This window comes from Ostrinia nubilalis, chromosome 20 (genome assembly GCF_963855985.1).
Source record: "Ostrinia nubilalis chromosome 20, ilOstNubi1.1, whole genome shotgun sequence".
Lineage (NCBI taxonomy): Eukaryota > Metazoa > Arthropoda > Insecta > Lepidoptera > Crambidae > Ostrinia > Ostrinia nubilalis.
In genome coordinates, this window is record NC_087107.1 from 3,262,253 (window position 1) to 3,285,504 (window position 23,252).

General features: G+C 36.0%; 1 protein-coding gene across 2 annotated transcripts in view; it reads left to right on the plus strand.

Annotated features, from left to right (window-relative positions):
• LOC135081463 (homeobox protein DTH-1-like) overlaps positions 1-23,252 on the plus strand; it is a 93,992-nt gene that overhangs the window by 31,847 nt on the left and 38,893 nt on the right. For both annotated transcript variants that reach the window (XM_063976163.1, XM_063976162.1), the window contains exon 3: positions 6,902-7,143. In XM_063976163.1, coding sequence (XP_063832233.1) covers positions 6,902-7,143 — 242 coding nt within the window. The remainder of the gene's footprint in view (positions 1-6,901; positions 7,144-23,252) is intronic.

A 23,252-nucleotide genomic window follows, 5' to 3' on the forward strand; every position in this document is an offset into this window, starting at 1 on the left:
TTGGTAATTTCACCTAGTAATAGTTGACAGATCGTGTTTATAATATGTAAATTAGAAAGATAATTATGTGTAGATCTTTATAGTTATTTACTTTTAATTGATGATAGTCTTAATTAGCCATAAAGGCAATTAATGTAAAATAGTGTGGCCAAATGAGCCCTATTTTGTGTACAAATGCTTAATTAGTAATTAACCCCGTACCTGTGTACCTTTATTTACCTATCGAATAGTAAGAAGTAATTTGTCTGAAAATAAATAACATAGATTCCAAAGAATAGTGGAAGAGCTAATTAGAATCCGATAAGAATTAGGTCAAGGTCATAGTTAAAAAATAGGTCACCGAATAGATAAAAAACAGGCTCTCTATACGGTATTGCCGCCCAGGGGGGGTCTAAATTAGAAAGAGAGGGCAATAGATTTGCTGTTTCATTAGAGCGAGAGGCAGCTAGGTTTTCTCACTCTAATGAAAGTAAATAAATATCGGGGTGCCATCCGGACCCAGTCAGTTCCGCGTTTTCTCCTCAACAAGCTACAACACCAAGCTCTCGCCACTGCTCCGAGGAACCGGTCACAGTCTCAACCACAACCGAGTTATTATTTCTGCGCTCCCCGCCCCCTTCGTCTCGCTCTCCCGCTCGCGCTGCACCCCGCATCGCGCCGTGTCGGCGTACGGTATTCAGGGTCCGCACAGGGTTGCTACCCCATACCGTCCGGCACAGTCGGATTGTTAACGTGTTCGAATACACGCGAAGGGTGAGCTGAAGTGGTTGCAATTGAAATGATATAAAATTTTACAATTTAGAGATAGTTGTCTTTTTGTAGCAGCCTTTTTGCAATTCACTCTAGCTGGTAGCTCTAACACACTACTTTCGTATTTTATAGGTTCTAGGGCTTTAATATTGTATCATTTTATATGCACAATTGCACATTGGAATTAAGCTGTTTCACCATCCCGAATGACTCAACTTTTAGGCATAACTTTGAAAATTTATGGAAAAGTCATATAGTTAAATAGAATTCATACTTCACGTGCCTCATCCCTCGGCCCCCTCAGTAACAAGAGCGAAATAGCAGCACTGTATCATCGATATTCTCGGGGTATTTCTAGATGACAGCACTTCAGGCTATGCATGACTATCTGCCGACAAAATGTCTGTAGGTACTCTGAGGCTAGGCTCATTGTAAAATCGCCTCTATCTTAATTTATCATTACGTGACTCTACATTGCCGAACGGATTAGCAAGCTCAAGTGGCAACAGGGCACATAGTACGCAGAACTGACGGCCGATGGGGCAGCAAGGTTCTGGAGTGGAGGCCGCGTACCGGAAAACACAGCTTGAGACGTCCACCCACAAGGTGGACCGACGACATCAAAAGGTAGCAGGAAAGCGCTGGTCGCAGGCCGCTACCAACCGGGTAACATGGAAAGCATTGGGAGAGGCCTATGTTCAACAGTGGACGTCCTATGGCTGAGATGATGATGATGATGACTCTACAGTCTACATTGAGTATTTCCTTTCTAATCTTATCTTTTTAAAGTCCATCTATCAAGCAATGACCCAAAAACAACTAAATAAATCCAACCGAACCTAAACATCCTAGAAACATTTACTACAATACATTAAAAGGGCCGTAAAAAACCGCAAAACGCTTTAAAACTCCCACCGCGTATAAAAGTAGAGTGAATTGTGATAGCAAAACAAACAGACGACTAATGTTGTATATCTACTTTGGCATGTATTATGGGATGAACGAGGAAGGACACCTGGATCACAATAGAATGAGAATTCAGTGAGGAACAAAAAGAAATACAGAGCTTTTTTTAATTAGCAGTCATTAACAAAATTAGATACAATAAATAATTTCGTTGGACTTTACTGGAATATTCCGATCAGGTAAACCTGAAACCTCCTTTTAGAACCCTTCAGGCACTGGCTAGATCCTCCATTTGCCTCTGGTAGATTGGAGAGGGTAGTTGAGAGTTAATTAATTGATGATGATGATGATGATAAAAATAAATTACAAATAAAAATCTATCTCATAATAATACCGTTTGCGTTGATCCGTGAATTCCTGTTTTTCCAATAAAATTAATCTTAAGGGTCTAGCGTTGTTATTTTATAACTGGCTGTACCTGCGATTTTATGCCCGTGAAAATATGTACTTAGTTTGAATAACTTTTCCCGTTTTCGCAACATTTTTCATTGATGCTCAGCTCCTAGTGTGTTGGCATTTTATTGCACATTAGCAAATATAATACCTATTGTCATCATCTCTCAGTCAACCTTTAGTCCAACCTTTAACTTGAATAAAACAGAACACCGTGAGCCTACTTCATACATCTCCGCCTATACATATTATTCCGGGATTGGTTCGAAACGGATACGCCGTGTTTATATGTGGCTTTAAGAGGTGTTGGGATTATGTGTCGCTTTCGTTTGAAAGAATAACAGGTAGAAGGATCTGTAAAGTTGTTATGGGTGATTAGACACCTGTCTTTAGCAAAACATCCGTTGATAATCTTAAAACTGTACCACGTTCTGTAAGAATTACGAGTATTAGAGATGGTTTTGGCAGTTGGAGGTAAGATAACCAGTTCCTCTGTGGTTGAGGATTCCGAGTAGAACACGCGTCCAACTTTGGCCTGATTATCACTTGTTATCAAGTGAGATACAGACCCAGATAAGAGCATCCCAGTTGTGCATTATAGGCTTTCATCGCATTCGAAGCTTTAGAATTTTACATTTGTGATATGTCGTTATAAATTTTTGCTAGGCCGCACTTTAACAGCAATATATTACTTAGATAATAGGCCTCCGAAAATATCTACAGAAGCGAGTGATATGAACCCATAAGAACCGTCAAAGATGAATCAGTCACTATACCTGATGGTAGCTGAAGTGGAACTGTAGTCCCACGAAATAAGACTCACAACTCATAACAAATGACACTTGTTAAAGGTTAACTAAACTCGTAATAACATCACGTCATGTCATATCCTCGTGAATGAGAGCTGCATGAACGGGCTGGCCAGTGTTGCCAAGAGTCGAAGCCAAGTATTTTAATTGCCAGCTTTGAGGCCGGATTAATAGCAATGGTTCGCAATTACAGTGACTGATATAAGTTTGATTGCAGATATGTTAGCGATGGGTTCTGCCAAAAGTATTATAGCTACTAGCATTATTATACATTGGGCCTTTTGATTCAAACTTGCTAGCTAATATGATCTAGTTTAATACATGGATTAATTGTGATTTAATTTAATTTATCCATGGAGAGGTCACTCTAGTATATAGTAGGTACATGTCATCTAAATACGTGCACCTTGTAAACAAATAAAATAATGTAATATAGGACGACAAGTATTGGGAATCATTATTTTTATTTATGATTTTGGAAAGAAATAAGTGGGTTTTTACGGGGGAGCGCGCTCGTAGCAGGCTTCGGTAACTAAAGGATCTGGTTCATAAAGTAAATATCTTCGATGACATGATCTAACCTTTTGACTAACTACAATATTTTTATTTTATTTATTTATCTAGGAAAACCAGGTTTTTACAGTGTGTAATAATGACATAAGATAGGCAACAAGCCAAATTTGATCCTTAATCTGCTTTCATTATTATTTTCATTCAGAATTCCAATGCAAAGCGTCCAAACCAATAAATAAGACTGGTACTCAATTATGATTAACAGTCAAACCTGCCGTCACTTAGCATAATTTTAGTTCCAAGCATCAAACCCGCTAATCGCTCTATAAATTCCGGCTAGGAAGCGACTTTGAAGTCGCTGCGGGCAGCTTTATTGAGCTACACATTGTTTTGTTTTAACGCATTATTTATGGCCTGTTATTGAGTGGGCGATGTCCTATAAAGGGAGAGTTTGTCTATGGTTATACTACATAAACTAGATATTTTGTATGTGTATTGGGAATTTCTCTTTTATAAGATTCTGTATGTCAACTTTCCTAATGTGAACACACAGGCCACAACAGACCCCTGGAAACCGTGCGGAAAAGTAGATAAAAAAAAATTAAAAAGATAAATTGTTTTAAGTAACTAGTTTCCACCAGCTCGCACTAAGCGTTTCGATGACTCTTTTATAATGCGAACAGCTAGGGACTGGAATTCGTTGCCTGCTGCTGTCTTTCCCGAAGACTATAATCCGGGCCTTTTCAAAGTGAGAGTGAATAGGCACTTACAGGACACATATGTACCATCCTGGACTGCATCCCACTTAACATCAGGTGCGATTATGGTTAAATACCTGCCTTGTTATGCATAAAAAAAATTTAAAAAAAAGTTAGAATGTTAGATGCAATCAAGGGTGTTAGCTTGTATCTCTTCAGAGATTGTATGTTTTGCTCCTAAAATCATTGATTCATTCGTTATGTTGGAAAACGAGGTTCTATGACTTTAGATGCATTCCTAATGCTCGAGTCCGTAAAAATCTGGATGTTTTTCAGACGTTTTCAGGTATCTTTCCGGGTGCTTAATTTAGTCCAAAATATTAATTTAGCCAAACAATTTAAATTAATTGGGTTTCACCGTGCCAACACCCAGACATAACATAGCCGCCATTTCTTATTCACAGACTGATACATCATTTTGCTTATAGATATGTATTTAATTTACAGAAATTTGACCATTACAGCATAAAGAACTACCTACTTTTCACACAAAGTATATCAATCAAATAGGACGTGTGAATCATAACATTTGACGAGCATAAAATTGAACAAGCCAATACAATCCATTAAATGTGTTTACTAAGCGCTATTGAAGCTTCAATTACCATAGGTAGTGGTTACAAAACGCTAAGTCGTAAATTCTTGGTAATTAACTCCTACAGGAGAAATGTTTCTCACGTTTGTGATTTATGTTATCTGTGGTATGAAAAGGCTTGTCAAGTATTTTTAGAATTTAATTTGACACTGGCAGGAGACCGGCAACAAAAATAAATAAATGTTTATTACTTTTTTCATAACCTTCAAACGTTTTCTATGCGGCCAGCAGTTTAATATTTTAAGGTATAGTTATTGCAATTCACGAAGGCGAGTGAGCTTTACTTTACATGTGTGGTGGCTCGCTACTGTTCGTTTTTCAAAAGTTTTGACAGACATTACACTATTGTTATGTGCGTGTACACGTACACACACAAGTAAAGCTCACTCGCCTTCGTGAGTTGCAAGAACTTTAGGCCTTACTTAGTCTTATACTAAGAACCACCTTTTTGAATACCTTTTTATCTGGATATTGAGTCGAAACTAATGTTTCAGGGATCGAGTATTAATGTATAGCGAAATAATAACAGTTTAACTTACTTTTAATTAAGTTTATAATTAATGCCACAAAAAATATTTGAAGCCATAAAATCTCTACCTGTGTGACTCGTAAAGGTAGTAGCGCATCTAAGTGATGAATTTATAATCGCACGTAGTAACTGTCATTTGATTTGGAGGCCCTTTAATTAATGTCATGACCATGTTGATTTGTTTTTAGGGCTGTCAAACATTAAAGTAGACAAAGCAAATATTAAGAGTAGGCGCACACCGTTGATATTTAGTTGGCCGATAGTTGTGCCCGATTTTAAATTGTATGAAGAATCGGCCAAATCGAATCGGCGTAGTGTGAGCACTCCCATACATGCCCATACTGATCAACTGCCCAACTAAACTATCGGCCGATGAAAAATCAACGGTGTGCGCCTACTCTAAGTTAAGAGAAATATTTAAGGCATTAGCAAATTCAAGCTCTCTAATTACAAAACTGCCTTAGTTTCAATTGATATTATGACTCATAGATAAATGAATGGCTTAGTCACAAAGTTTAGCTATAATAATTGTAATATAATATGTCAAGAATCGTAACTAAAAACTTATGTACCCGTCCTGTGTTACATAAATTTCTATTTTAGCTGTACAGTCACTAGCAAAAAAATGTGTCAAGTTATTTCGATATAATAAGGTTTAAGTTCCAATGAAAATCATGTACATTTTTGCATATAACTATAGAATATAATATGTACCTATTACATCTACAAGCATTCTCGGAAACACTTCAGTATAGCAAATCACATAAATTCTAATACGAAATCGTTTCCGAGCTGCATTATTTATAGTCCGACTATTTAACGGCTAGTCACTTTAATTGGGAGTTTTGCTTTGACGATTATACGCCAAAGATAAATCTGTTATTGTGTCTGTGTACTTTAAATTTAATCTTGGGATTATAGAGCTAGAGTTTAATTTGGAGTGTATCCCATTCCAGGTTTATTTAGGTCTATCAAAGACTGCTATGGTAATAAAGTAAGGATCGCGACGCGTGCGCAGACTCTTTGAACTCAGCTGTCATTGGTAAATGGATATCTGACTCATTGCTTTCATTGAATTTGAATTGTTATAGTTCAAGGTAATGTGAAAAAGGAACTTTAGGATTTACTTAATTAGGTTTTAAATCATTTGGATATCCAATTTTTATTTATACAGTCACCATTTCACCAAGACTAGATACTTTAGTACGTTTAGGTAGAACAGCACCTATAAAGATAAGGCTTATCAAAACGCGTATATCTTGGATTCCATAAAATATCCCTTAACCCTACAGGAGATTTAAGTCTCTTCTTAAGGGGTTTAGACCCCAAGATTAAATGTAGGTCCACATACTTTTACATAATCATTATTGTTAGCACCTGGATGTTTTTAAAGAGTTGGCTAGAATTCCATTACAGAGGCAGCACAATACTGTCGTATCTAAGTGGTTTGTTTTTGGTGCAGTTTTGCACCAAAAAGTTATCTCTTATGCTGTCGACTGTACCAGATCTGTCAAAATCCTATTCTTCTTCCTCTTTGACACACATTTGTTTATTACATTGTTTCTTAAACACTCCCTCTCTCTTCCAGATCCCTCAAAACTAATAAAGAGAAAGAAATCCACTGAAGATGTCCGCTCTCCTTTGGGAGGAGAGGGCTCTCTCACCAGTGAAGAAGGAGAGGATCCAGGTGTCGGCAGACGGAAGAAAGCCAGGACTACCTTCACCGGGAGACAGATCTTCGAGCTGGAGAAGCTGTTTGAAGTGAAGAAGTACCTCTCGTCAGGAGAGAGAGCTGATATGGCGAAGCTGCTGAATGTTACTGAAACTCAGGTATGTAAAATTCTTGTTTACTGTTCCCGAAGCACGAACAGGTTTTGTTAAGGTATGGCAATTTTTATTTTGGGTGAAATATTAACAGCGTCGTCATGTCACGATGGTTTTATAAGGAACTAGCGGCCGCCCGCGACTTCGTACGCGTGGATCCCGTTTTATCCCCTTAGGGGTGGAGTTTAGTAAATTCCGTTCTCAGCAGATGTCTACACCATAGAAGGACCTACGATTACTATACGATTAGCAGAGTCGTTCGCGCTTAGATCACTGATAGCCGGACTATTTCTACCTCTCGTTTCCACCGCTGTAACCCCTGTGTAGCCAGGATCTACAGCTTGACCGCCAATAAAAATGTGGGGAAAAGTTAAACTGTCATTGTCAGCGCAACGAAATTAATCAGAAGAACATAAGAGATCGAAGTTAAAGTTTCACTTCTATCGGTAAAATGGTTGTTTTTTGTTTAGAGATATTATTTAAAAACAATTGCCCATTCCATTTCCAAGAGTGTTGTCACCAGATACTGACAAATATTACAATGAATTAAAACCCTACGATTTTCGTAATAAAAGCTGATTGTGCCAAATAATAATTTAATTCCACTTTTTAACTCTTGATTTGTGTGAAACAAAAACGAGTTAATTAATTTAATTAATCCCAGTTTTAATTGTTTTTCGTGATACTGTGTAAAGATCTGATTTCAATATCAAATGTTTTCGAGTGGTTCAACAATCCGGGAAATCGGGAGGTCAGATTAATATTGTAACACGATTTATTTTTGTATACAAATGAAGGAAATAAGTTTTCCAAAAAACTCCACTTTATTACTCTCGTCTACTGTTAACCGTTTGCTCTAAGACAGTGTTTTTTATAGCTGTGGTCCACGGACCCCGGTTGTCCGCGAGCATACGTATGGGGTCAGCAGCCTTATCTATGGACCATTTAACAATCATAATAAATGCTACCAAATGTCTCGTAATCGAAATTTGTATTTCTTATCAAGAGGGTCCTTAAAAATGTGCTTGATTTCCTAAGGGGTCCGTGGACAAAATACTTAGGTTAAGAAACGCTGCTCTAAGTTAAAGAGAAGAGAAAACGCAAACTGATGAAAGACATCTGCATTCTAATGATTTCAAAAGCAATTGAATGCATTTTAAAATCTGGCCCCCACAATCTATCGCATTTAAACTTCAGCCCACACTTCATCCTCAAAAATAAAACTGTCACAGAGAAAACAAATTGTTTAATGGGTCGTCACATCATTAACAGCGGATTGTTCTAGCCGTTCCACGAAACGGCCGGGAAATTAACGTTTTAAAGTGTAACCCGTAAGTCGTTCTTGTTATTCTTCATTTAGGGGATTTAACCCATTATAGACTGAGTTTTCTTAAAGTGTCAGATTTTTGTTTTTTTGAAATATGTTCATAATTATGGTCTACATAATGCTATACAAGCATTAAAAAATTGTTCCGACCTGTAATCTAGAAAAAAAATGCTGGTACCATATGGTACCGCTAGCCTCTTACCGTGTCAGTCGGTTAAAACATAACTTTATCATGGACTTTATAAAAATAGGGTAAATTATATATTTTATTATTATTATTATATGTAATAATATACAAGCAAATAACAGAAGTGATATTAAATGTAAAAAAAAAAGTATATTGGGTAAGGAATATTCATTTTTATCTTTGAATATTCAAAAATTTGGAATGGAGCTTGGCATTGCACGCTGCACTTAGCCCCACGTAACATTTCCTATACTCTAATATTGTTCGAGAGTTGCAATTATCTCGAGTTCGTTCTAAAAATATCTGCTTCGTCTTGGGACCTTCATCGTCCTCCAAAACTGCCAATGTTTCGTGTAAGTTACGTCTAAAATAAGTAAAAACCCATGGTTTTGTAAAGTATAGGAAACTATTTTACTTTATCTTCCTGTATACCTTATATACCATTGAATATATCACATACTTCCCAATAAATACAGTAAAAACTAAAAATCATAAAATAATTAAAAAGACACGGTAAGCGGCTAGCGGTACCGTACGGTACCAGTAATTTTGACATACAATATTTCCCATTATTATTACCTATCGACGTAATTTTACACCATTTCATAATAAGAGCACTTATGGAGAATACAAGATTGTAACAAAATCAGTATTTGACTATCACACAAAAAAAAATATGATCACTTACTTGAATGGCGCGTCAATTTTAAAGAGAAAATTTTGATGCGCTCATTTCAATCATCAATTACACACAACTTTAAAGAATAACTGTCAATTTTTATTCCTAGAAGCATAGACCATATCTATTGGCTACAACTTGCATCAATCAGAGCACTGCATCTTTTCACGTGTTAATGTATAGAGCCAAATTAAAGCACACAGAAAAGTGGTACCATATGGGACCGCTAGTCTATAATGGGTTAAGTTACAAGCGGGAGAGAGAATGAGGGCTAAAAGTTTTTGTACTTATCAGTTGGCACTGCTGGCAAGTGACAGGATCTTACTCTATTTTGGCGCCATCCTGGTGAGTCTAAGAGCTTCTAAAGATAGGTAAGCTTCTTCTAAGTCTTCCAAACGCTTTAGCGCTCACCAATTGGCGTCACTATATTGGCCACTAGCAAGTGACAAAGTGGTAGGGCAAAAAAAGAATGATACTTTGATAAGGCTCCTTAAGAGCATTTGACGATTTGTAAGTACTAATTTAATTAGTCTGCACAAATAAAGATAATTTTTATTTTGATTTTGATTTTGACAAGACCTTACTCTATAGTGGCGCCAACTGCTGAGCGCTAAAACGATAACCCCTTGTTGGTACGTGTTAGAAATTTTGTGGCGCTTTTTTTTAGCTTCTTTCTGAATTACAACTGTCATGCTTGTAATTTTGTCTAGAAAGGCTGGTAGAGCAAAAACATTTTGCCACATTTAAAGGCCCACTTTCACTTTAAGGGCACCAACTTTTTGTGAAATAGTTTACCATTTGGTCATGCCAGCCGTAGCTGTAGCAGAAGACGAAACATTAGTGAATGTTCTTCCTTTCTTTTCGCAAAGATTTGCCCCAACTTTGACATGTGTCCAATGTCCCTCATACCTTGGACCACACACGAGCCTCGTATAGTGGGATAATTATACTATCACCAAGGTGGCAGGGTTGGATGAGCTGTCCCCCGCGAGTGAGCCCCCACATATGGTGTCACTAATTAAAACTACGCCACGCCCGTTAGGATGCCCGCACGGGTGACTTTTTGTCACCGTGACAGTCTGACAGTATATCTTTATCCTTTACAATTTTGTAAAGAGAAAAAGAGCGATATCATCATCATCATTTCAGCCATAGGACGTCCACTGCTGAACATAGGCCTCCCCCAATGCTTTCCATGTTGATCGATTGGTAGCGGCTACCTCCAGCGCCTCCCTGCTACCTTTACGATGTCGTCGGTCCACCTTGTAGGTGGACGTCTCACGCTGCGTTTTCCTATCTATTGCTGAATATAAGCCCCTCCCCCCCATATTGTTACTGCGACAGTATAATATCATTCTCTTTAACATTTCATCATCATAATTTCAGCCTCCATTCCTGAACATAAGCCTTCCCCAATGATTTCCACATCGCCTTGTTGGTAGATAACGGCCTGCATCCAACGCCTTCTTGTGACCTTTATGAGGTCGTCGTTCCACCTTGTGAAAGAGAGACAATGCAGTATTTTATTCTTATCTATGGAAGACAAACTGTCACAGTGACAAAAGTCACCCGTGCGCGCGCGCCTCTAACATAATTATCACGTGGATCTTTATAGCTACCGTGGTTTCGTCATCTCATCTATATTAATAGGTTTAAATTTGGAACTAATTAGGTGTTAATTAAATTTGAATTTCGAAATTTTGAGGTGTCATTGAGTCTATTTAGTTTTAATTTTATTTAGATTTTTATGTTAGTTTTGGAATAGGAGACGAAATCTGATAGTCAACCTTCTTTTTAAGTTAGTCATCAGAATTATTTTTTGTAGATTGATTAATTTTTTTAAAGACTGACCTGTCTTATTTTTGTCCCCCATTTATAAGGATTCCAATGCACCAAATATCCCCATGGTTTGTTGAAAGATAATTAATTTGTCGCTATCCAACCTTCGTCACCATAATGACTGGTGTCCCACGTGTTCCGAACACCAAATAGGAAGTCAATTATCCCGAAATGTTGTCGTTAACAGCCCCGAAAAAAGATCGCAAAAAATACCCGACAAAAAAGTGACGCTTCTGTACGTTTAGTGAAGTTCAAAATTGGAATTGACTTTTAAAAATTAATTAACAACGATCTTTGATCGAAATTTGAAAATAAATCGGAGTTGCAAATTGATGGGAAGTTCAATTTACTTTGTGGATGCAGAAATAAAGTTTTATAAAGGAAGATATTGCCTTTACATTTATAATTTTATGATGTGCTTACCAAATTCGAATTGACGTCTAATATATTTTATTAACGGCGATGAGTTTCTGTTTTTTGCCAGACTAAAATCTTTTAGTGCGAATATAAAACGCGTAAGATTAAACGTAGGTATTTACGGTCTTAAACCACGTGACTCGCTTAGAGAAGTTTTTAAAGAAATCAATATATTGACTGTGGCTTCGCAATACATATTTGATAACATTATGTATGTCCGTAAACATATACATTTATTTACTAAGAAAAGTGACGTCCACTCATTTAACACGAGACATAAGAATAAACTTGCTGTTCCATCATTCAGGTTGCATAAGATAGGTAATTCATTCTTGGGGAAATGTATTACCATATTTAACAAAATACCACACAACCTTGTCGAATTGCCAATAAACAAATTTAAGATACATATAAAAAATACCCTTATGTCCAAAGGGTACTACAAGGTTCGAGACTATATTGATGACAAGGATGCGTGGTCAGTTCAGTCTGCACATATTTCATGTACTTAAATTTGACTATTCTTACCGTTAGATAATTCCTGGCAATAAGTGGTGACTGAGTTTGTTCCGGCGTTTCTTCTCAGCACTTGCCATATGTTTGTCTCGAAGCGCTGGTAGGGCCCAAAAGATAAGGAGACATGTAAAGTGCCCCATAAGGGCTACCTTTTCTTTTTTTATTATTTTCTATTGACGTTCATAAGTGCCACTTGTGGTCTAAACTGAATAAATATTTTTTGATTTTGATTTTGATTTTGATTTTTTAATTTCTGATAAAATTAAATGTTTAGATGAAAAATACGAGTATATCAAGCGATATTGCAGAGTTGCAATTTTGTTTCATAGAACTATTTTAAATACTTGCACTATCAAAAGATGTATCATATCAAAAAAGTTAGTTATCTAAAAATTACCTCTATGATGTTTTTTACATCAATCATTTGTTTTTCACTTCATAAAATAGTCTTTAGAGATGGTAGATATTTTAAATTGATTTGTTTAAGTTATAACTGCAGTTATAATTGGTTTGCTCTACGCGAGCTCTGTGTGTATAGTCACCGTATATTGTCGATTCGTTTGTATCGAATTTCAAGCCTCAAATATTGATCTATTATAAAACACGTTTCACAGAAGACCTTATTTTATTTCGCTTACCAGTCGCATAATTTTACCGCACAGAGATGCGACTTTAAAAGGTGGGAGTAAAACAATTTTTTGCCGGTTTTAAAAAATCCCTTTGAAAATCAGTATCTATCCCGATATTATACATAAAAGTTTTAGGTCTGATACGAGTTTAAACACTGAGCACTAATCCTTTTTGATATTTTTATTATTTACTTGAAATGTATCAATTCATCAGTATTTTATAGGGCCAATTAAAGATCGTCTTTCTTAGTAACTGCTTTTAGTATACAAAATTATGTAGAATACAAAAATTATATCGCTCGTTTAAAAAAATTATAACGGTGACATTTCAAGTTATTCGATAGGGCTTTTATGATTCGCTATTCCGATTATCATGCTGACAGATTAAATTGAAATACGTGCTATTTTATAATAAAAATATACTCTCTCTACAAGACAAAAAACAAGGCACAAGCTGTCGATCGAAAATCATTTTTTCTGCACCTCTGTGGCACCCAAACGGGCCAGAGGTTATTTTATTCCACGATCTCTAAGCTCTAAACGAGACACTAATTGACGAGCCACTTCTCATTCCCGACCCGAAAACCGCAGTCGATATCAAACTTTATTACCGGCATATAAAACACAAAATGCCACAGAGTGAGTTTGCGTTTAAAATGACTGTTGTTCTATTGAGCTATGCAGCGGGGTTCGGCTATACAGGGTGTTTAGGCGACGTGCAAACGTTAGCACAATTTTTAATTGTCTTTATAAGCGATAATAGCAGAACGGTGAAAGCTGAACAGGGGCCCCTGCTCCCCTGAAAAAATACCCTAGATATCACGTCAATGGGTAAGATAAATTGTATTTGCAAACTAACTTAGATTCGTTTAAACCTAGGCGCAGGTCACCGACTTTTTGTTGGCCGTTAGTTTTCTAATTTGTATGAAATCGAAATCGGTGTAATGTGCGCACTTCCATACACGCCCATACTGTTAACTGTCCATTTTTGTCCAAATTTATTTTTTTAAATTATTTATTTGTGCTAGTATTCTTCTAGCACAGAGATCCGTAACCATAGATTGCTCACTATACTACGAGTAAAACCTAACATAGATCATTAATAAAATACAGCATTTAATCTTGTTGCAAATGCAATTTTATTATTATTCATAATTATTGTTTGAAATGTGTTTTTGTTCTGGTAGAAGAACATTAAAACTTTTAAGTACCTATTGAGTAGTATTGGTTACCGGTAATTATTGGTTCGAACCGGTAAATTAGAGAGAAACGTCTATAATTACTTTTTAGGGTTCCGTAGCCAAATGGCAAAAAACGGAACCCTTATAGATTCGTCATGTCTGTCTGTCCGTCCGTCCGTCTGTCCGTCCGTATGTCACAACCATTTTTTCCGAAACTATAAGAGCTATACTGTTGAAACTTGGTAGGTAGATGTATTCTGTGAACCGCATTAAGATTTTGATGCAAAAAAAAAAAAAAATTGGGGGCTCCCCATACTTAGAACTGAAACTCAAAAAAATTTTTTTTCATCAAACACATACGTGTGGTGTATCTATGGATAGGTCTTCAAAAATGATATCGAGGTTTCTAAAATATTTATTTCTAAACCGAATAGTTTGCGTGACAGACGCTTCCAAAGTGGAAAAAAGATGGTCCCCCCCTCTAACTTCTAAAATAAGAAAAAGAAAAATCTAAAAAAAAACATAATTATGATGTACATTACTATAAAAACTACCAACGAAAATTGTTTTGAACGAGATCTAGTAAGTAGTTTTTTTAATACCTCGTAAATCGTAAACCGCTTATTACCGCATAATCTTTCATACAAATAACTTAAATAAAAAAAAAATACTTTCATAAATACGGAAAATATGGAACCCTTGGTGCGTGAGTCCGACACGCACTTGGCCGGTTTTTAGTAAATTTTACTTTAGCTAAAAATTGTTTACGTTTTTGCACAGCCTAATATCGACGGATTTGGCGATAATTGCGCCGATTCGAGGGGTTGAAATGTAGGTAAGCCCTTTTTAGTGTCCTAATTTGTCGAGTCCAACATTATAAACGATAATTGACTGTTGATTGTTTGCTAATTTTACAGACAGATCTATTTTTACTGTTTGTGTTTTGTTCGTCTCGAATAGGTAATCATTCCACTCAGTAACTTAAATCGGCCAAAGTTTATATTGAAGAATCACTGTATTAAGAAGAATTGCCGATTATTTACTACATTAAGAAGAGGCTGAATAGTGGCCCATTTATTGTTCTGAAGCAGTGGTAGGGTTAATAATGCTGGGACGTGTAAAAGTGCTTATTTAAAGCCTATTTGCAGAAATTAAGTTTTATGAGCTTTTATTATTTGAGGCAATGATGATAATAAGAAAATCACTATCAAGCTATGAAGTTAATAAAATCTTGTAAGATATCTGGAAATTGTGGTCTCTTTGCTGCCCTTGTTGAACTTTGTTTAAAATTTCGACGATTTTCATGACCGTGCTCTTTACGAACGTTTCTTATCATCTTTCAATCACCTATTTTTGTTGTAATATTTGGTATCTTCTCAATCCTGGAGCTTCGTTTGCTAAAATATAATTTTGTCATTAAAATTAAGAGCAAACAATTTCTTCGAACACCCTGTATTTGATCATTCTCACCATATGTCATCCGTTAAGTGCGGCGTGCTTTTTTGTAGTCCCCCGCGGCTGATCCACACAACGCTTCACACTCCTGCGCACGCCAAACCAAGTAGTCGCAGAGAGGTCAGTCCTTTGATTAAGATTAAAAACACTTGAAGTTTGAATTGCACAAAATATCTACACTAATAATATAAAATAGTGGCCACCCGCGACTTCGTATGCGTGGATCCCGTTTTACCCCATTAGAGGTGGAGTTTCATAAAATCCGTTTTAGCGAGCACCTACGTTCTAAAAGGAACCCCCATGCAAAATTTGAGACTTCTAGCACTTTTAGTTCCTGAGATTGCGTGATGAGTGAGTCAGTGATCTTTCGCTTTTATAGATAAGAAAGATTTGATTGTTTGTTTATATTGGCTCCGAAACTACTAGAGCGATTTGAAAATGTCTTTCACCATCACAATCCTTTATTTCTGATGATACGAAATTCGGAGGCTCAGCTAGTTAGGTACTAGTAAAGTCATAAACATAACGACGGGGCACATAGCTCGTAGAGACGATGGCCGTTGGGGCAGAATAGTTCTCGAGTGGCAACTGGCAACCACGGGCCGGAAGACGTACTAAGGGCAGGCCTCCTACTAGGTGGACCGACGATCTGGTGAAGGTCGTGGGAAGAACCTGGCTGGGGGTAGAAGAGGACCGGTCGTTATGGAAAGCCTTGGGGGAGGCCTTTGCCCAGCAGTGGACGTTATTTGGCTGAAACGAACAAAGTCAAAAAAAGTCATGAATTTCCTGCAAATAGGCTTTTAAAAAGCGTTTTACACATCCCAGTATTAGGTACCTTAAAACTACATATCACCACTTCTGAACCAGTGTTACTCGCATCTTGTGGTTTTGACCGATGCCCGTAGTCAAAAACGGTTTTAACAAACTACTTTTAACTGCAAAACTCAGGCAGGTTTTGACCGGTAATGAGTTTGACTGCAACATCACATATTTATAAAACACAGGCTCACATGTCCTCGAATAAAAATAAAACCTTCAAGCTTAGGCACAAACAGAAATAAAAGCTTAATCTTTGAACCTCTCATCTTTAAACGCTTTTACGCAGAATCATTGCTATGTTTAGATTTGTGTGGTTGGTCCGGTCTACAGTTTGACACTGTGGGAGATTACTTAATGGGAAATGTAATTATGGTGTTACATTCATTGTTTTTTAAGCTTTTTGATTGGATTAGAACTTAGTAGGTACATGTTAGATTCATAAGATTCCTTAAACAGATAAAAACAGTTGCAGTTATCTGTCTGTGTATAGTTATATGCCATAGCTTAATTTAAAGACTTAAGAAAAATTTAGGCTGGGTTTCACCATCTTACTTTAAAACAAACGACAAAAGTCTGTCAAACTACATACAAAAACACCGGCTATGATTATAGTCACGGTTAAAATAACGTTACAATCTTCTTGGAATATCCAGAAGATTGTAGTATTTTTATTTTATAAAAATTAAGGCCTTGCCAATTAATAAAGCTTACAAACGAACTCTAAATTGTGGGCATACCCTCTGAAATGTTTCACACTCATATTTAGCTTTGCTTACAAAATAATTCGGCCTGATCATCACTTACCATCAGGTGAGATACAGGCCAAGAGCTTCCTCGTTGTGGATAAAAAAAAATACTGCAAAAGGAAGTTTAATAACTGTAATCAGAACTTTAATAACTGCTAGTCTTTGAACAGGACTTAAAAGGATTTTTACTTAACAGCGACTCTACTATACATTACTATCAAACTAATAAGAGCCTTCTATTCCAACTATCTACTTACTCTAAATTAATTTAGCTTAATATCTTCTTGGACGAAACTTCAACTTCAAGTATCAAACTGCGTATAACGTCAAACATAACAATAACGTATAATCCTACAAACACAAATAGGTACTGAGTTCTTACAAATAATTACTCTTCAAACGAGTTTGAATTCTATGTTATTAACATAAGAGTAAATGTAGAAAGTAATGTGTGATATTGAAATGAAATCTTCATACGACACAAATGTACAGAAAGCTATGTAGACTATACAGTTTTATTGCAAAATAGACTTTATTGCAACGATATAAAATGGCACAGTGATTACCTTGATGTGTCTGTACAAGACAGGTTGCCAGAGCTACAGAAAATTGGCTTCAGTGCCTATAACGTATGATATGCCAATCTTCCTTTAAACTCCTTATATCTACCTAGCAAAGTTGAACCTTATTGCTATTATGTTAAAGTTACAATTGTGAACCATTTGGGAGAGGGCTGCAAGTATCAAATGGTATTTGCTAAAGGAATGTGATACGTTATTTTATTAACTTGTATCGGTGAAATCGCAATATGATATCGTTTGGTAATCGCAAATTTGTTTTCGAATAACGATTTGATCGATTGAAAACGTGACACGGGTTTTGATGGGTTAAGGAAATAACAACTCAGATTACTCAGAATGTTATCTGTATCAACTATATTAACTTTACATAAGATGCCATAGTATATTAGGTATCCAATAATACCAGCATTAAATGAGAAAATAATGTTTGTTTGTCTGAAATCAGTTTGTCTAAACTGACGAATCGATATAGATGAATTTTGGTATAGAGATAGTTTGGAATTGGAAAAGACATAATATGGTAGTTTTTATCCCAGAAATCATTCTTTAGAGGTTACCTCATCATCATCATCATTTCAGCTATAGGACGTCCACTGCTGAACATAGGCCTCCCCCAATGCTTTCCATGTTGATCGATTGGTAGCGGCCTGCGTCCAGAGGTTACCTACCCCCTTAAGATTTGGGGGGTGGAAGATAATATGAGGAACTAATAACCGTTGAACTGATTTAGATGAAAGGTAAAGAGATACTTAGTTTGTGACCCAAGGTAAAATATGGAGAGTTTTTAAAACGCACGTTTCTGTAACAGAAATTTACGCGAGCGAATCCGCGGGAAAACGCTTAGTTACTTATTTTAGTACAAAGGCCCAATGTACCTTTTAAATTGTATCAAAATATTTCAACTCGCCTAATTAATATTGAATGATGCATTTCTATCACTAAGATACTTGTTAATCAGACTTGATCTCTAACTCAATGCAATAAAGATAAAAATCGGTTGCATACGAGCATATAATTTAAGATCAAAAGGACCGCCCTTGCGCTCGCGCAGAAAACGAAAACTAGGCGCTAATTCTGGCGATAACGGGACATTATTATGAAAATAATAATTATTATAAATGGCTCTATATTAAAGCCTTATTATTATTATAAATGGCTCAACTTCAAAACATGTAATTATATAAATAAATAGATCTAAATCATTTTTGTTAGCTGTTTAATTATAATATTCCCCATTAAGATTGATGGATGGCGACAACAGGAGATTAGTAATGATTTAAATCCTTGTGGAGAGAAATAAGTACTGAATCTTAAGTATATTTAGACTAAAATATCATCAGCCCTCATCTACCTACCACTAGGCATTAGGGTGATTCTTTTTATCTTTATCATCGAAATTTTAAAATCGACATTCCAGAATATAACGATTTAAGCAATATCAATAGGCAATCGTATTTTTTCTGAGAATAGTAACCATATAGATTTGAATTGGTAGAGCTTGTGGTGAACGAAATCACTTGAGAAAAGAAAGGAGAAATTCAATATTTTTATCAATTTCCAGATGATTTCATTGCACGAGAATCATCCGTTTTTCAATCGTTTACAATCAGATACTTACTCGTATTTTGCAAGTAAAAGTCATAAAAGAAAATCAGCCTTCGTTCTGAACTATCATTGGCACGTTAATTAGTTAAATTACCAACTATAAACTTAGTTAATAACTCCAACACTTTCCACTCCCACCATAAGTTTAAAGCGATCGCATAAACTCTACCATCAGGAATGCTATTAAAACCCACCAGATTTCCAATAAAAACTTAATATCGATCGATAGAGCGCCACTATTATGTTGATGGATGGCGTTTTAATCGGTTGAGACAGCCCTGGGGTCTATTAAGAAAAACAATTGAGTATTACACGTGTCGACTGTATCTGTCTCTCTCACATCCTATAGTGAATGAAAGAGACAGAAGACAAGGTAGAACAAACTAGTTTTGCAGAGTAGAACCTTTATATTCAAACGAACGCCGACTCATTAGCGAGGGTTGTTACCGATTCGTTGGCTAGTTCAGTGATTCGTCCCACAACACGTTCGTCCCACTGGGACGAAACACTGAATTATAAAAAAGATATATTTTTCGTTCTGGATTCGTCCCATTCAATTTATTCTTTAACATAATGAGATTTAGTACCATCAGAAAGTCAATGAAATAAAGTAAAACATGAATTTTTTAACAATTTAAAAGAAAATCAACACGTTAATATACTCAAAAATCAGCAAAAAAATTTAATAAATAAAATTTAAAATCATTGATTATACATATTTGTTTCAGTGATTCTTTTAGCTGTGATTTCTTATTAACACAAGTAGTTAAGATTTCCTTTTAAATACAGACATTGTTAACATTCATGTTTTCTTTTATTTCATTGACTTTCTGACGGTACTAAATCTAAATCTCATTATGTTAAAGAATAAATTAAATGGGACGAATCCAGAACGAAATACATGTATATATTTTTTATAATTCAGTGTTTCGTCCCAGTGGGACGAACGTGTTGTGGGACGAATCACTGAACTAGCCGATTCGTTATTAGTTCGATTGTGACATCGAATTTTAATGTGCTCACATGATGATTAACAAGTAGGTAATGTGAAAAATAATATTACTGATGATACTACTACTACAGGTAAAGCTATATCAGGGACTTGATTATAAATACAATATTCATAATTGATAGTCGAATATATTTCCAAATTCTCCTTACATAGATTTAATAGGAAAGTATCGTTTTTGCTTCTATTGCAATAAATCTTATACATACTTGAATTTATTTTAACTATAGTATTGATCTCTTTCTTCTACTTACACAATGAAGTTCTCAGTAAAAGTTTTTCCTTCCATTTCTATTGCATGAAGCTCTACACTTTGAAATTATAATTTTATCAGCACCAATACCACGAGTCCCCCGGTCAACGTTTTATTTAACTAACATTTTAACTCCCTTGTTTTCTACCCGATGTTCAGCAAAAAACAATATCGATCTCCACTCCACAGGGTCACCACCATTAAGCTGATGGATGGTGTTTTAATCGGGGGCAGCCCAGCGCTTCAAACGCTACCGGCTCATTAGAGAGACAAAGGGCCGGGTTGAACCCATCGGGTATTGGTTCGATTGGGAATAATAAATCAAACTAGGTGGGTTATAATGGGTTATGCTAACAGAGGATTTTAATTCAGCCTTGTATTGTCATTAGCGGCCTTAATTTATTTTGTTTTTAAAAATATGTAATTTATTCAGGTAATATTTCTGTATAATATCTCTTTGTCTTATAGTAGACATAACAACAGACTATACAATTTTGTAGCAAAATTACTCCAATCGCAACTGCTTAAGATGCCACATATAGTGCAATTACGTTGATGCACCGAAAAGGTACTGAAAGTCGCCAAGTTCTAAATGCTGCTTAAATATCATTTAAAAATTGTACACACACATGTAAAAATTCAATTGAGTTTTACATAAATTACTTTTCATATTACTAGGTAAATTACAAATAGGTTAAGCATAACCTCAGTCAGCAAAATAAAGACTCAGGCGACCAAATTAGTATAATTAAATCGGCGACCCAGTCTTCCTAAACAATTTCTTTGTACCTGAATATTTAAGGCAACAAAAGATTTCAACAGTCGTCACACAAATAAATCCTACACGTTATAAAAGCCACAAATTAACTTTTCACGAAGCGGTAGCAACCCGCCCGGGGCCGGCTATTAACCAAACATAATTAATTTAAATTATCATCTCTTGGACTTAAAAAGAGCTCGGGCAAAAAAACAAGGCAACGTTTTAATTTTGGGTAGTCGCTAGTGTTGCCAGTGATTCCAAGATTGGAACCGAATGGGACGGAGTTTAAAATAGGGTTGCAATTTGGTGGGACAGCTGATTTGACGTGCCTAGTCAGTCTAAGCACTAACTCCAATTAATCCAGTATTGCATGCAAATAAATTTTGCTTACATGCAATAACTAACGAGTTGCAAGTATCTCACGTAGTTATCATTAGTGCAATTTTGAAACAAACATGTATTTTCTGAGAAACAAGCATTACTTACTATCGAGACTTAACACTTATAGAATTGATTTTATGATTACTTTATCAGGTCACAACCATGTCAATGTATTAAAAAAAGTATAAATAAAGAAAAAATAACGATCAAACCAACTTTAAAACTGGGACGTCCCATCGTCTCCCGACCGCACTAGCCTATATTCGTCCGACTTCTTTTGATATACCTCTATTATTTTAGCGGCAAAGAACATCCTTTTACTGTTTTACTTGTCCATGATTTGTAGTTCGGGATATTAAAGGGACTTAGTAGATATTTATAAGACTCCGTTAAAAGATATATCGCTGTTTTTATAGTCTCCGCGGTAGGATGGGAAGATTAAAAAGAATTGTTTTTAATAGGCGAGCAATTAAATTTTATTTATTGATGCTTATTCAAATGTGGTATGTTCATTACTGGGTTTAGGATTAAGGTAAAATTAATAGTTAGTAATGTAACATTTTAACCTGTGTATTTAAAGAACGACTCTACTTCTTTGTTTATTATGTTTTCTTAAGTCCGTATTGTGAAACGATTTAATGAATCTGACACTAAAGACAAACAGATTCACGCCAGTGATTTCTCTAAATAATTGAAATTTCTAGCGTTGTTTTATACTAAAGACCAAACAAGCAAAACATTTCTATACCCCTTATTAGTATTGCCCTTTAACGCAATACACAGAAAAATCACGTTCGTGTTCACCCAACGCCCAAGCGTTCGAATAAATCGCCTCACGATCGCAAAGAATCGATAACTTTACCGTAATCGATTCCGTATCTCGGAACATCGCTCGGCATCCGAGCCTAAACAAATACAGGCATAAGTCGGAACAATAACCTGGACAATTAAAATGATCGCGCGCATTTTATCGGCGTTTCGATAAAGCCGTATAAGCCTTAATTTCCTTTGCTCGTGATCAGGGTTGCCAGTTTAGAGAATTACCCCTTGAGAAGGGTAACGCCTAATTCTAAGAGTATTTTGCACAGAGCATGGAATCGTCGCGCGCCGCTCGCTATCGCGCGACGATTCCATGCTCTGTGGTATTTTGTAAATAATTACGTTGTTAGAACGACCATCCCTCAAGAATGCCAAACTAATGAATGAAACTGATAAATTGATACTTCCACACTTGGCTTGTGCTTTATCAAATCTCTCAAGACATCAGTTTTCGCCTTACTGATTTTCAAAACAATACTGAATATAAATACTTCATACTTTTTATTAAGCTCTCGATTTCAAATGTTGCTCTTATTTTGATCATAATAATGTGTAGAGATGGCAAGAGGCATGTTTGTTATTTGTTAAAGCACAATTCCATTAAAAAGAAAAAACGTTTTAGTGGAGGTAATTTGTTTAGAAGTTGGCACCCCTGCTCGTATGCGAGGGGAATACAAATCACACAAATAAACAGTCAAATAAAATCACGTGGAGCACTCATCGGGCACTTAGCCGACGCCATTTTGTTTTTACAGTCAAGTTATTCGATATTAGACTCTCTGTAATGGGCATAAAGAGCGGATTAAGGTGATCGTGTGCAGGATAAAGTTGGCGGGTTAGAGCTCATTCCGTGTAGTGATGTGATGGATGCGGTATGGATAATTTTGGATTTGGAATTATCGATAGAATGTG